Source organism: Apteryx mantelli, chromosome 7 (assembly GCF_036417845.1).
Source record: "Apteryx mantelli isolate bAptMan1 chromosome 7, bAptMan1.hap1, whole genome shotgun sequence".
In the NCBI taxonomy this organism is placed as follows: Eukaryota; Metazoa; Chordata; class Aves; order Apterygiformes; family Apterygidae; genus Apteryx; species Apteryx mantelli.
Genome location: NC_089984.1, coordinates 42,368,938 through 42,385,591, shown reverse-complemented (window position 1 = coordinate 42,385,591; position 16,654 = coordinate 42,368,938). Strand labels below are relative to the sequence as shown.

Below are 16,654 nucleotides of genomic sequence, written 5' to 3'. Positions count from 1 at the left end.
TTGCCTCTCACTGAGCAGGAACAAACAAATTGGCCTTGTCATGGGGCAGCCGGGAAGAAAAACCGTCATTCTCAGGAAGGCTGGAAATCACGCCAAGCAACATCTCCAGATGTACTCAGCCCTCTTAAAATTCAAATTTGTTCAGAAAGATGAGGATCGAAGCAGCTTTTTGCCATGTCACTTACTGCATGAAGAAGCTGGAGAAGGATAGACAGCATTGTATTGGGTGTACAAGTTTTTTCCGCTTGGTTCCAAAATCCTAAGAAGATACTACAGAAGCCAACAGTATCTATGAATTATTAGCCCACAGGCCTCCGAATGAGGGACCAGACTGTAGAGATGAGCAGAGATATTTTGATATTAACAAGGCAATTTACACTCCAAAATAGTTCAGCCTGGCACTTGAGAAGGGATTGGTTTACTTCGTTGTCACCTGCACAAGCTCAGGAATGGCTAGGGAAGGGACCTTCCCGAGCACACAGCCCAAGCGAATACCGCGCTGTTTCTCTGCAGATGCTCCTGTGCCATAGTAAAATCTCAAACTACCATTACTTAAGGAAATGAGAAAACAACATATTAAGATCTGCAAAGAGTTATTGAAGCTCTAACACATCTACAGAGCAAGTTCTGCTTTTCCAAGGTCCTTTCCTCTGTGGGTTTTCCCCCCCTCCATACAACCCACCAGCCTTCTTGCAAGTGCTACATAATCAGCATGAACAGTGGCCAGCTGTACTCCCTCTTAATTTTATGCTACTGTGTCATATTTAGATTTTGAAGCAAGCTCTTCTTGGTTAACATATACTATGGCTTATACAGTTGTTATTATTATAATCCGGTATAGGCTTATATGCGTAATGCACACAAAGCATTTGAGCATGCATCTCGATCTCTGAAATTATGAAAAAACACCCAAGACTTAATACTCTTAGACTTACTATCTTCCCTCCTTTACAGAAACACTGTGTGTAAGTATTGGGCCAAGCCAAGCAAAATCCAGAGGCTGTTTTAATACAGTTATTGACCCATAAATGCACTATTAGTTCATACCTATGAAATACCTTTTGGTCTGATTGAGAGGATTTCCTTTGCATTAAAACTGTACAGTTCTCAATCTCTGTACTATGGCTGAGAAAGGGCTATTAGCCCCAGTGCAGGGAGTTGAATAATCACTCTACAGTTAAGAAATAATTCAGCTAGGGGTCACGAGCAATAGACAGTTATAAGGGCAGAGGCTATAGGCATGGATTTGCATAATGACCGTACCATTGAGCAAATTGCCCCAGCTAATCCCAGAAATTACATGCACAAGAAATTCATTTTAAAATTAGGTGGATCTGGCGGCGGGGGAGGAATGGGAACCTGGAAGAGGAAAGCAGCACATTCTGAAGCGGCAGTAATTCTGAGAACAGGTACAGCAGACCCATGGATGAGCTGAAGTTTCACAGGTCCGAGGGAATATGAATAACGACACGCTAGGTCAGAAGCAACTCACGGCAGAGAGATTTATAGCTGCCAGCAAGAGTGCAAGGGGTAAAGCCAGAGACCTCATCTTAATGCAGCTCCTCGAGTAAACTCCCTGATAACCTGCTGGAAGTATTTGGCCTAAGAATTATCAGCCAGTGATACAGTTGCTAATCAACTAGAGCAAACAAATTCACTGATTTATTATTAATGCCCAGAGTTGACAGTAATTATCCTCCTGATTTTTCTGATGAGACAACACAGGCACATAGTTAAGAGATGTGCTAGACCTCTTAGACTCCTAATTCCTATAAAATTCTGTGATTTCACTTGAAATACTTTTCAATTCTTTTGATTCTCAGTGTTTTCCAACCAATATGCAGCCCTATTTAAAAATGCCATTTTTTTTTTTTAATCCTTCACTCCCTGACTAACCCTAGTATAATATAAAATGTATTTACGGGGTGAAAGCACTTGAATTGCTGTCTTGGGAGTCATGCCATACGCCCACAGCACAAATACCTCCAGAAGAAAATTAGTCATCTGCTTCCAACTGTCAAGATCCAGTAAAAAAGACAACAAACTACTGTCTTGGAAACAGTCTAAAAATCTCACCATTGAGCTTCTGCACATTTCAAAGTATTTTCAGAAGCCAAATGAACAATTTCAGCCCTGTAATGAGAAGGCAGATAAAAAAACACAGTAGAAAAGGATTCTGATATCATTTTAGAGTATCGCAGTATTTCTGCTTTCATTTTCCACCATCAGTTAAAGCAAACTTACGCTCTGTTGTTGCTAAAACATGCCTGTACTCAGCGTGACAACAGTGGTCTTCCCCACTACTCTGACAACAGCCAGAGGCTGCGTGGCCTCAATCACGGCCCAGCCAAGGAACGATCCCTGCGCCTTCCAGCTGTGCTCCTGCACATCTGTCCAGTCTGTGGGCTCCCTCCCACTCTCCTTGCAACTCATGGACAGCAGCTTTCCTCAGAGAGAGTAAAACTGTATTCACTAAGGCTCAGTTAATTCTCATTTAGTAGCTACTTAAAGAAAACTAGCCAACTGATGCTATCAGGGATCTCAGCCAGGAGGGAAATGGATAATGTTGTGTCAAACAACCCGATGTCAGGGCACGGTGACACCGTTCAGACAGGTGGCACTTAGTAAGCATTACTTCGACCTGTGCAGCGCTCTCAGAGACTACTGCCAAATACCCGGTTTACCCGGGAACCACAACAGCTTCTGCTTGCACTGTGTACCGGAGGATTCCTGCACATGTATTCCCATGCACGAGCATTGATTTTAGCTGCAGCAGCTAAACGCGCCAAGTACTGACGCTTCACGGAAGAGTTATGTTGGCAATTTCAGACCGGCAGAGGAAGGAAGCACCCCAAAAGCAGATCATCACTACACGGAAACGTGACTTTGCTACACAAGTCAGGGGATGGCTTCATGCTGGCTGGACCCGTTAGCACTGGAGGTGCACAGATAGCTCAGCAGGCCTTGGGGGCCTCTGCAAAGACCTGCAGAACAGTAACCAAGAGTTGGCTTGTATTGCTAACGGTAACACATGCAGTCCATTGCAAATGTAGTTAAACTCAGTACAAGGCAACCTAAACAAGGGTATACTAAAGCACCTCTTTATCTGCTCTAAATATTACAAGGACTTGCGCACTGCTAAGGGAGCTAACACCCGGTCATAGGATGGGGAACAGATCCTCTCAAACACAAGTAAGGGACCCATGTTTACGAGAAGGAACATGTAGGATACTCCCAGGGCTTCTACAGGGGAACTGAATAATAGTCATGGTCAACAAACTATAGAAAAAAATATCCTCAGGTGAAAGCCAAAGTGAGGCGGGGAGACGGGGGACCAAAACACCTCTGAATAGCATGAAACTATTCAATGTTTGCATCCAGGGGAAGACATCAAACAAAATGGTTCAAGCCTCAAGACAATTGTGCAGAACACAACCAATGCGTTACAGTATTATTGATTTTGATTTTGATTCACCTGTACCATTATCATCTATAAATGAAAGCCAGTAGTGTTTTGATTACGTTCATAACATCAGCAGTAAAGCCAAAGCAATTCTTGAAGCTCTCCTACTTCCTACCAGGCAAGTGATTTTTCAGAAATTCTTTCTGTGAGCAGAACGCTGATTCTAGGTATGTTATACCTGGACAAATCTGCTGGTCTGATGGCACAGTGTATGTTCTTAAGGGAACCAGAGGAAGATATTAATCCAACAAAAACATGATTTTGCTGATAGAAGTGTGTTCATACAAGAAGGCTTTCCATGCAGCTATAGTGGCAAGCGTTTCCTAGGTTAGGCTAAACCTACGTAACTAAATAGAACTTATTTTAATCCACAAAACATATACAAGTGATTTTCCCATTGTTTACATAGCTAGAACATGACTTACTCAAGTCCTGAGGACAACAAAAATGCACATAGCATAGTGAGGTCAACACAAAAGGCAAATTATGTTAATGATAAATATGGGCAATTCTTGAAGCACAGTTTTTAAGTAGCATTAGCTCTTCAGTGCTTTACAGTAGGAAACGGTGGTTTTGAGAAGTTCACCACTGGACTATTTAAACCATTATTCTGCAAAGAAACATAATATTAGCGTGTTTAACTATCTATGTTATAGTCCCAGCAGAACTAGGCAATGCACAGAAATATAATACCTGTTTATATAAAGATTTAAGGAGAATCATGGCCTACACTTCCTCAGTTCTTCAGAGCTGCCCAGAACTGTCACTTCAAAATGACTTCAAAGGCCCACTGCCTTCTTAAGATAATTTGTTTCACTATATGTTAATAAAAATATCAACAACAAAAAATTTATTGAACAAGTCTGTTTATCCTTCTTTTTGGTGGTATTACATCAAAAGAGTGATGAACATCAGTATCATCTAAGAGCATACCGATCAAAGCATAAACATGCTCTGAAACACAGCCACTTCTGTAAAATCACACCATCAAAACAACACAATTAATATGAAGTATTCCCTACATCCTGGGGAGGGACAGCATAAGGGAGGATATCCAGATGTAATGAAGCTACCTTCCCAAATGGCTTTGTAAGATTTTCTTTTGTTTTTAATAAATGCCCAGGATGCTCAAATTAGTGCCCATTCACTTGCTACCTACTGAACAATAGAAAATTTCAGCCCATACAAATCTAAGCTTCCCTCTCTCAGCTCAACAGGGTCTCTGATTTATACTAGTAAACAACAACTCAAATGAAGAGAAGATTTTGATGTGCTACAGTTGGTATTTTCAAAAGAAGCCTCAAGCAGGTGCACCAATTCAGCTGCATTTCACAGGGATTTAGAAGGTGTAATTCCCTGAGGCTCCTTTGAAAATTGCAGCCTATTATTAGTCACTGCCAGTCCATGTCAGCAAAATAGCTGCTCTTCATTATAATATTTTAATACTTGGAAGTGCTAATTGAGGTTAAGCTCAGGTTGTGCCAAGAATGCTAAAGACATTAAAAGGAAAATCTCTTCTAAATAATACACAATTTAGATGGAATGCGTATGTGAAGAAATGATTCTGGAGATCAGGTATCCTTCCCAAGGTCACACAGTGAATTAGATGCAGACACAGCAATACAGCTAACCAATATCCTTCCTTTCTCCAGTATCTAGACTATAACACCTAGGGCTAACCAGGCCCAGCTGTGTCCATCTGTATGAAAATAGAAAACAGAAGGTATCAAAGCATGAAGTTCTTTGAGTAAGGACTTTTTATTAGTCTATATCGAAGCACATTAGGTGCTAGAGTATATGAAACAGCAACAACAGGAATACTGCGGAAGCCGGTGATGTAGCCCACTATGTGCATTCAACTCCCTCTTTGCAGATCAGCATGCATCCCATCAAGTCGGTGATGAGCAGTGCCAGGTTTACTTTGCTGTGTGATCGAGGGATTTAATAAATCACACTTCTTATCGCTCAGGTTTCTTTTCTCTATTGCTTTTGAAGGAAAACTATCAAGTAGTACGGATTTTGTTCAGTTATCCAGACAGGAACCTAATCAAACTAAAAGATTTCCATCAGTATGGGTAAGACAAGTATTTTTCCAAATACAAGCCAGGACATCTTTCTTGTTATGATCGCTAGGAACAAATGGGGGGTTGTCCGTTGTTTGGGGGGCTCAGATTTGGTGGATTTCTACTCATAAGAGTCAGAAGAAGTAGTCAGGAAAGAATTTGTATCAGATAGCAATGATGGCAAGCATTGCTCTCTACCTGTACCTCTCAATACCAACACTTCCTTCCTATAAGGAATACTGCCTTCTTCTCCCCTTTCAATACCAATACACCCTTCTTAGGCCATGGTGCGCAACTGCTCGTCTGCCTTTCTTAGAGAAACTGAGGCAAAAATGGATTTTTGTGTCAAGTCCCAATGCCCCACGTTTTAGGAGACCTGAAACGAGCAGTCTGCACAGCATCACCAATGGCAGCAAAAATGCTTGAAACTCAGGATCTAAGAGGATACATACGCTGAAGACCGTAACACATGAGAAAAGTCAGTAAGAGGCCAAGAGACAGTGGAGACCGCACATTCCTGATTTTGACTTTTTGAGTGTTCAACATGCACAATTTTTGTCCAGCCTTAATACCAAAATGCAACTAGATTTCAACTACACTTTAAGGCTGACAGTCTTCCTTCCTTTGAGGAATTACTAGACATTACAGGCTCATCCACACAGCGAAGCAGCTGCCGAGCAGACGCACCCCAGCGCGCACACTAGATGTGGCGGCACAACCTCGGTGTGATCCAGTTTAACTTGTTCAGCTGCTGCTTTAGTCCCTCCTGGGCTGCAACGCAAGCCAAGGCTGTGCATCTCACAGGGACGCAGAGACGACCACCGCTCTCAGGAGTTCAACCCCAAAGTTTGCCCAAAGTAGTTTTACCACTACTCTGTCTCCAGTCAGTAGGACATATGTTTGTATAACGAACAATGGAAATACTGTCATAAAAAATTCCCACTTGGACTTTTTTTTTTTAAAACAGATTTTCAAATAAATTAATGATTTAATCACCCCATGCCTGCCATCTTTCTCTCTGTTTTTTTTTCCTTCTTGAAAAATGGATGAAAAGGGGAGACACTAAAGCAAATTATAAAGTATAGTATTTCTTACACTTAAAAACAGTGAGAAATTCTCAAAATCAAGATGTTAAGTTTGTTAAAATAAGCTGCAAGGCTTAATTTTGAATCATTTTTATATTAAGTACTTTGCTCACAGGAGTTACAGCTTGGGGACTCCAGGCTCCCAGGCATCTCACTCAATACAAAAATGAAATACTCCACTTTGGATCAAAATTAATCCAAAACCAAATTTCATTTCTCTCTGAAAATAACAAGTTTTCTGAAGGAATCTTTGTTTTGTGAAAAAAAAACAATAAAAAATTTTACATCTTACATGTTTTATTCTTATGGAAAAAGGCTTACTGATTTATCAATGAAGAAAAAAAGTTACTGGTCTCTAGCCTGAGCTCTTCTCTTAAAATTATTTTCAATAAGAATCAGGATTTCAAACTGGTCACCCCTCCCCCTCCCCCCCAAAAAAACCAAAACAAACAAAAAACCCAACAACTTAACTATTTGTATCAAAGGACCATCTTCATCAGCTGAACTAGTCTACCTTATATTATAAATTAGGAAATGTATTTTTAACTACTTGAAAGTCTGGAACTACTGCGCATTTAAAGATCATCAATATGTTTCAGAGATGAATTTAAATAAAATAAAAAAACAATTTTGAGGATGATAGCTTAACCTAAAGATTATTTGATGTCTATTTTTTTTTAAGTGGCAGTTATGGGAGTAGGTCTATAGTTCATGACTGAAATGGCACATCCACATTAAGACCACGTATAGCATAGCTTTTGCTAAATAAGTAACCATCCTATGAGGTTTTGGTGGGTATATCACAATTAAAACCATCTTAGGAAGTATTGCTTTGCTAAGATAGGAGGCTGGTGGTGGAAAATGGTTGTTCAACCATCGAGGTGACCAAGACGGCGGCCCTGCTGCTTCTCTGTCGGCACAGCCAGCCGCTTGGCACCGCTTCCCCCACCAGCACACCAGTTACGATCGCGTCTTCCCCCTCCTTCACCCGCTTTGGTTTGCACGGCTCTTTACTGATGATTAAACTATTCAAAAACACCCCCATTCATCTGTGTGTGGCTCCCAGGCTCAAAAACCAAACAGCATCACAAAAAAGCCAAGAATACGTTGACTCTCAAGACCGGGGGGGAGCCCCGTCACTATTCGCTGAGCAGATGACCTGGCCACCTTGCTTTCACCACAGCACCCAGAAACCTCGCTCTTCCAGAGCGAAACCCCTGAAGGAGCAGGCGTATCCCTAAAATATGAACGATCATTCTCCTAAGCAACTGCACAGCTACGGCCGCGTCCCTGCCCGCACGCTTCGCCCCAGGGCCGGTCCCTCCACGCTCCAGGGCAACCGCGAAAGGTGGCAGCAGGATAAATAACATGGATACGACGACTTGCCTTCATAAACACTGGACCTTGAGAATCTTGTTAAAGCTTTCTTTTAGCTTCAACAGAGGAGCACAGCAGTAGGCAACTGCGAACAGCATAAACCCTGTGCGGAAACAGGAAATACTGGGGGAAAAACCAGGAGGATTTTAGTATACAAGCTGGATAACTAACTATATTTGAATGGCAGCTTGGAGGCTTACAAAGAGAATGAAAATGTCCCAACTGAAGTCTAATGAAAAAATAAAGTGGAATCCAGCTCAATATGTTTATGCCTTTGCCTATGCAGAGGCATTTAGACAACCACACTGTATTCCTCTGAACTTCGTTATTAAATACTGTTTATAGCATCAGTAAATAAAGGCTTTCATCAACCAATCTGTAAACTTTAAATGTTATACCTTCAATAAGAATTTTTAGTAGTGGATTAATAGCCTGGAAAAAATAGTTTTAAACATCCAAGTTTAATGCTGCAGTGACAATTTTTAATGCCAGTTTCTAAAACAGTTTGAAAGGAGAATTTAAGAACAGTTACTAATTCATCCCTCTTATGGACAATAAAATAATCAAATACAAATCAATATTTTCCCCATAAAAGGAATAATACAGAATAGTCTAGAAATAATACAGAAATTCTGCTTTTGTTGAAGTTCTTTTACTCATCTGGCTTTGAAATTTAGCAGTCTAGGTAATGGGGGTATGTTCCTCTGAATAAAAGGTATTTTTGAGGTTCCTGAATTACTGGTTGGTGTAAGTTTTAAATCCACAGTATTCCAAGTCCTCCTAAAATAACATAAGGAAACACAACTAGAACAACCAGAACTCTTGCATTTTGCTTTCGAAAGGAAAAAAAATCCTCATTATTATTAAAAAAGTAGATTCACCTTATTATTAACTATTATCTGTGCTACCACTGTGCTGAGGAGCTTTATTCACAGGCCCAGAATGCTTTGCTGTGGCACCATCCCAAATGATTTATAATCAAAGTAATCACACTGGAAGTGTCACCTGTGAAGACAAGCTTGGTTTAATAAGCTTCAGATCCACTCTCTGCCTTCAAGCTCATACTGATAAATTTCTTCTTCCTTCAAAACACAAATTTTCTATAAAATACATCAGTAATGTTCAAGCAGTATTCAAAGCATTAAAGCAATATTCAAGCATTTAAAAAACACTCAGGAGAAGTGGCACAGGATAAGATGACAGTTTTCAGACAAAGGAAGGAATATAACAGGGACAAATTTTGTGCCTGTGTAATATTAATGTCCCTGGGAGTATGTTCACCGAGAAAATTAAATAGCCTGAAGAATTCAAGAAATCCTGATTTTCCATTTTAGGGACAGAGGCATTAAACAATTTGAGTGATACCTTTTCCTATTAATATTTTATAGGGGTTTGATATTTTGTCACATAAGAATTTAATTTAAACAAGTGTTTGTGGGAACGTTAGATTTTTTCATTATTATTTTGACTGTCAGGGAAGCGGAGGAAAGGTGCTCTCTGCCCCCGCAGCAGGCACCGCTAGACACGTCCCTTTACTTAAGCCGGAGGTACTTTATGTAACCTCTTCAAACTTTAACCGGCAGGTATTTCCCCGTTTATTTTAAAAGCACACTATGAAGAAGCTTCACGGATACCAGGCTGTATTTCACACACACCAAACATAACTTAAGAGAATGACTCTGTAGTTTAGCATCTGATTTTTATCAAAAACAAAATAGATACTACTACATAAAATATTAGAAATTTCTCATTTTAAAATCATCTGCAGGCACAAAAGAACATTTGTTTTGATATACAGGCAGTTGTATTTTTTTATTTAAGAGTTCGTACGAAATTTCTGTCTGTGTACAGAAAAATACCTGTATATATAACAAGTATTTTTTCCAGTTGGCCAAGTCCGGTGATATTTCAGTACATTAAGAGACACTCCAGACCCAAGTGAGACAAAGGGCAGATATAGGCTAGGTTAATAAAAGAAGCGTCATTTAAGTGCCATTTTCTTCCTTTTAAGATATCAACACCACCACAACACATCATCAGATTTCACTGTTGAGGGATAAAATTTCTCAATAGCAGTCATCTTCCAGTATTATATTCTACACATCCACCAATAAGCAGCAAAAGGCTTACATCTCGCGTATTTGAAAAGGAACTAGAAAACACCAAACCAGCACTGCTGTGTCCGCAGAAACTGGAAATACATCAGTTATGTTTCATCATTTTAGTACCCACAAGCATTATCTAAAGAGGATCATGAAACTTGGTTTCCTTGTGGTTTTCTTTTTTTTAATTTACAAAAGGATAATGGAAAGAAATCTTTGTATTTTCTCCTTCCAGTCATTAAAGACTCATTTTCTAAACACCAGCATCTTCCCACGTTCAGTGAAGCTGAATATGCTGGGTTTTGTTCCCGATTTCCTAATGGCTAGATTTTTTATATTCAATATTAGTTAAAAAAAAAAATGATGTTTTGGTTACCACAAAAAGCAATGATTGAGGGCAAAAACATGTTAAAACAAATCCCTTCTTAATGACCTCATGTTTTTCTCCTTGCAGGCTTTCATATCGGACCGGTCAAGACACAGCTAACTGCGACACATGCAGGAACAGTGCATGTATTATCTACAGGTAAGTTAAAAATACTAATATCCTCACTTTTCATTGAGCGAAAGTAATGATTTATTCATTAATGCAAGACCAAATGTTAGCCTTGATTAAACTATTATTTCAGTAACAAGAAAACAGTTCAAAATACAAAAATAAATTTTCCTTTGGTAAATTCACAAAACTCAACCGGATAGTGTGTTAATATTAACATTAAAATACAGTGCAAAAGAAGTCCATGCACAGGGCAGATTCTTTTCACCTCTGCTTTGTATGTCTAAATTACTATTTTAAAGAGCACATTGCAAATAGAAAGGTTTTAGTTAGCAGCATCTGTTTGTGTCTATTTTAATCTTTGGAAGAGGCTTTCTTGAAGTTCTGGTAACAGAATGGGACCTGGCCATTCCAGATTAGTGAGGTTTCAGCTACTTCTGTTAGTAAGTAGGTATCATTTCAGGAAAAGAGGCTTCTACAGCAATTGCTGGAAAACTCCTTTGCTATTTTTACTCTGAAGAGCATTTCGTGCCCTAATCTGGACTCTACACCTCATTTACTTGGGCTGTAGACTGCTGCAAAGTCCACATAAATCTTGCAAGTCCTTCACATACTGCTAAAAAGCCAAGTGTCTTTCAACTTATTACACAGTTTAAGCGAAAGCAATTCAAAGAGTTGTTTCTGTTACTTCTTGACAAATTTAGTATAAAATAACTACCTCAGATGTTTTCAGATATGGTTAATTTCCATATGGGATGTAGAACCTACTCCCAGACCTCACTTCATACATCGCATGAAAAAACAATATACGAATTCTAAAAATTAACATCTTTTTATAACAAAAAATCCCTTATCCAAGATGCCACCATTAAAGGATTACTATTAATATCTCAGAGACAACTGAGAAGCAACCTGAACGGTGGGCTGGAGCAGGTGACCTCCAGACATTCCTTCCAGCCTACAGTATTCTATAAAAAACAATACTGAAATCTGCATTACATAAGTTGTGTAAAATCTCACAGAAAAGAAATCCTGCACCTTCAGTGGTCTCGTTTCAAAGTTACTTCTCAGCAGAATAATTCCTATGCTCATGGTGTTCATACATCATGAACCTTCCATGTTAGCAACAAAGATATTATCCATCATCTGTTTTCCAAGCCTAAGACTTACACACCAGACCAGATTATTTTGGTCAGTACCACTGATGTAGCTCACGGATGGGAAGTGTTAGAAGTTGAGCTTCATTTTCATACAGCTAAAGATATTTAGCATTTTCTGTCCAGCGCATCAACATATTTCAAATTGCTTTTTAGGGCAGTAACTGGACAACATCTCAGAAAGCATTTTCGGGAGAGATACTTCCTAGCAAAGATACTAATCAGATACAGATTCAATATAGACAGTTTTTAGTCAGTAAAACAACATTGCTACTCAGGCTTTTACATCCTTAGAAGTACATAGAACCAGATGAAAAATGACAAACTGGTTAAAGCTTAAAGGTTTTGTTAAAGATTCTGTTGTTTAATACCTGGCACAGTTTATTCTCCAGAAGGAAATACTTCGAGTTTACTTTTTGCACCTGATCTGTTTCTAGCGAGTAGAATTACAGTGAAGATACAAATTAAAGTGAAAATACAAATGTTGTCCGGAGCTGGAGAGCACAGGATTCCCCCCTCCTCCCCTTACTTCTCTTCTCGGTCTCTGATTTAGGCAGAAGACCTGCAACTATTTATACATTATCTACTAGCAGCTTAGAAGTGAATGGAAAAAAGACAGAAAACTTCAACTCCATCTTTTCTGCCAGCTAGCTATAAAGCAGAAGGATGCTTTCCCATGCAGAGGGAGGAACCAATTAACTTATTTCTGTTGGAGCAAGCTTTAGAAGCATTTAAAGGATAAAAGCCTATTCTGCCACAGTTTTTCTGAGCTTACCTCTGGAGGCCACTGAGCAATTTCCTTCTCGGGGCAGACTGGGAAGCTGCAGCATAGCACAGGTCTAGTAGGGACAAGGATACTTTTTCTTTCACTAGCTAAAAAGATCCAGTTAGAAATTTTTTAAAGTTCAGATTGCTAGCCAAGCAAGTTTAAAGTTTGGGAATTTGTGTTTGATATACAACTACTGAAAATAAGATACATATGGAAAGCGTGACGTGTCTCATAAGTAACAGCAGTAAATTACTAACAGCCTTATGAAATATTACAATAGTAACACATTGCCCAACCGCTTATAGTGTGCGAGTCTCAAATAAAGCCCGTGATGCCTCACATCTGCACACAGACTTAAAGTGGTGCAAGAGTCTACTGCTCATGTCAGAATTGTCCTCCTCTTCCAGTTCCTACCTCTTACCCTTACAGCAAATGAAACTAATCCAGAAATGCAAATTTAAAGCATTTCCCTACATAAACATCGACAGCGTAGTTGGAAGTTCTGGCTGTTCAGTATTTCCCACCGCAATAGCCATTTGGACTGAAGCTTTCAATGCTTGGCATTTGCCTAAAGCAATGTTTCCAGGGGAAATTTTAGCAAAAAAAACAACTCAGCTCTGACAAATTAGGGGAATAGATGCTGCAGGCAAGAAGCCTAGAACTAGACGACAGCGCAAAACAGTGGAACTAGGAGACTGAATTACGAAGACAAGATAAGTAGCCTGAAGGGATAAAAGAGAATTCACTGATAAAACTAAGACCGAACGCCTTGTAGGATCATCTCCTCCTCCACAAGTCAAATACTACAATACTGAAACCTCTGAAAAAAAATGGAGCATTTCATTAGCAAATATGCTAAAGTCACCCTTAAATCCGAACTCTGCATGCAATGATGCACATAACCCTTTGCAGAGAGTCTGCATGACAAATGCTGCGTGATTTCTCTTTGAGACAGAACACATTACAGGGACAGAAATTAAAACCTGCCCTGCTTTCAATCAGATTAAACCCCATCAAGGTGCACTGAAAACCTGGATGTCTTTGAGAGCCCTGGACCTGCAAGCTGTCAGTAAGCATCGGAGTTCAAGGACCACGAGGATCATCCAGTCTGATCTGCTTTTCCAGCATGCCCCTATTTTGGGCCTGTTAGCCTCCTCAGGACCTATTAAGCCATGCAGTAGACAGGGGAGACCTAAGAACAACGCTTAACATCTTAGCGCAGAGAAGGAAAATAAGTAGGTGAGGTAGACCTCCACAAGCTGCAGAGACACAACACGTCCTCCGAGCTCGAGCATTTCTTTCTCAGCCCTGCATCAGTATCCCGCTTACTATGCAAAACAAAGTTGTGTGTTCTGTCTCAGAGTAATGGTCCCATCTGTCTCTCCACTCCTCAGTCTTAGAGATTTAAAAAACCCTCCCAATTTCCCCCCAAACCCTTCTGCTTCCCGACCCTTTCAGACAGTCTGCTCAAATTCCCAGTCACCTTTGAAGACCCACAGGAAGGCACTATGACCATGTTGATTACTTTCAACCATAAACCATTTTTCCCCCCCCCTCACAAGCCTCATTTGCAAAATGGAGATAATAGCTTCTAATAACAGAAAAGTATCATAAAATTAAATTAATTATATTTATTAAACATTGACATGCAACAGTGAGGCACCACTAAAAATGAGAGGAAACTAATTCTGGATTCAAAGCAGTGTTCAATTACTGGACATCACAGAAGACACAAGAACACTACAGAAATAATGAAAAGAAACCCAAATAATTGCTTGTTGCTCACTGAGTTCAGCCAGTGCACTCAACATGGGAAGAAAGGGTATCACAGACAGAACGCAGAGACCATGCTATAAGCAATGCCCTTATGGGGCACATTAAGAATTCACAAAGAAGCTTAACTTCCCCATGACCAACTTTGTTTTGTAGCGTACTTTTCAGTGCAATAACAGATTCAGCTTTGAACACAGTAACAGTACAAAATATTTAGAGCCCTTTCAAACCTTTATTTTTCAAAGCTGAAGTGAATCAGCATCTTCCGAGGAATGAATCAGTTGCCCTGCTGACTATCCAACTGCATCCTGTAATGTCAAGTATAGCATAGTTGGGAAGCTAGAATGCAGAAACAATGTAATTGAATTTTTTCCCCTCAAGATGACATTTTGAGAATGTTAATGTGATCCAACACAAGAGCTAAAGACTATGTGGAAGAAGACAAAAAATTATTACAGTAGCTTAAGTGATTTTTGCTGGTTTTCAGGATCAAAAAACCTCATACTTTTAGTTATAATTCTAAAAATAGATTTTTAAGAATACAACTGTTCTGCATATGAAATTTACATTTTAGGATTCCAAATCTACTTTTAAATTATTTTGTGTTTATTTTGAAAATAACACATATTTCCTGGTATCAAAGTAAAAAGGAAAATAGTTACTGTTTACTTCTTCTGAATAAATAGGAAACCGAGCAAGCATTATTTCTGGAGCCTCACAAAATTTTGTAATAAAAAGCATTTACTTCATATATTTGAGTAAAGGCAACAGTACCTTTTCAAAGTCTAGTACTATAGCATGAGGTTGTTGGAGTAATTACCCTAAGGTTTGTTTTAGAGGCATGCTATCACATGGCTTCTGATAAGGACAGTAGCGATCGTGCTACATCTTATGGAGCTCCGGGCTCAAATGCAGTAGGAAGACAAAGCTTTTTTTCAGCAACACCGTCATTATCACAGCCTTTAAAAACAGAGTGTGAAGTCCCAGCTACACAGCAATAGTCTAAAACAGTCAGTAAAAAGTATTCTGCATCATGTCGTTCCAGACAGTATTTGAATTAGTAGTCAAAAAAATGTCATTTTAAGTAGTAGAAATAAGTGACAAGGCGGTACCATTGACATCAATGTCAAATGTTAATCTATTCCATTAGTACCAACATCTCAATCTGAGCTCACAAAACACAGTTTCAAAATCTTTTACAAACTAATGTAGATTCCCCACTGAAATTTTTAAGGAGGACAGAAAGTAATTTTTATGAGGATACATTGTCAGGACAAAGACAACTCAAATACTTAAGTCTAGCAAAATCTTACTATTCAGAAGAAATATCATTGGTATGCAGAAACGATACAAATTCTATCACACCCAAAACCTGCTTGGACTAAAATCTTCAAAGCCTGTTTTATTCTGTGATTAACTTTTAGTGGAACTGCCCTTTCCATTCCTGTTTAAATTACCATCCCTTGTGAATTTTAATCCTTTAACAGGAATTTATAGGAGAAAATGAGTCTTCTGTTTAATATTTTGTGCATTATTCTTCATCATTTACCATGAATTATCTCCATGAAGGAGCATCTTAAAGAATTCAAACTAGATTTCCCTTTGGTCAAAAAAGTCAGAAATAGTCAGCAGTATTTCACAAAGTTTCCTTAGCTTCTGAAACTATATTTTTATTAGACAAAATCACAAGTCACTTTCTGCAGGGCAGAAAACACAAACTAAGTCAAGACTATGCTATCATAGTTCTTGGAAAAAGAAATACTCAAAGCTGCATCGACCATTAACTTGGGCATTTTTTACTCCTTTGAAATTTTATCTGCTATTTTTCAGTATTTAATTTGGTCTTTGATATTAAAGTTCTCCTGAAGTGTGCTCCAACTATTCAATTGAAAATATTAAAATCTGCAAACTACAACTCTCTCAATCCAACACTGCCAAATGAAACACGCTCACAGATTAAAATCATGCTGATACAATTTAACTAGGTAAAAGGGAGTCCACAGGGAATTAATTCATTTGCAATAATCTAGGAAAATTATTATAGAAGTATGGGATACAAAGTAAAAATAAGACAAGCAAACGCCTAAGATATCAGCATAGCAAAGACAGGTAACTGAGTGACTAGTGCAGTAGTTTTCACCCTCTTATTTCCTACGCACATCAGCTAACTCATCTTCTTTCTCCTCTTCTCTAGGCTGTAAGATGCCTGGTAGAAAAAAGTGCATCTTAATGGCTTGCGCACGCTGACAGTGCTTTGGATCCCGGGCATTAGTGATATTCAGGTCAAAACCGGGAACTGAAAAGAAGGATTGCTGTAGAGGGCTATTAACCTAAATTTTCAGGTGATTAGTGCTTATCTGGATCCTGTT

At 39.0% G+C, this 16,654-nt stretch overlaps 2 protein-coding genes across 2 annotated transcripts in view; one reads left to right on the top strand and one right to left on the bottom strand.

The window, feature by feature from the left end:
* The window catches only part of DOCK1 (dedicator of cytokinesis 1), a 310,679-nt gene that overhangs the window by 176,673 nt on the left and 117,352 nt on the right, over positions 1 to 16,654 (bottom strand). The window lies entirely within an intron of this gene.
* INSYN2A (inhibitory synaptic factor 2A) overlaps positions 1 to 16,654 on the top strand; it is a 31,028-nt gene that overhangs the window by 9,963 nt on the left and 4,411 nt on the right. Inside the window, exon 2 of the mRNA XM_067300377.1 lies at positions 10,545 to 10,616. Coding sequence (XP_067156478.1) covers positions 10,545 to 10,616 — 72 coding nt within the window. The remainder of the gene's footprint in view (positions 1 to 10,544; positions 10,617 to 16,654) is intronic.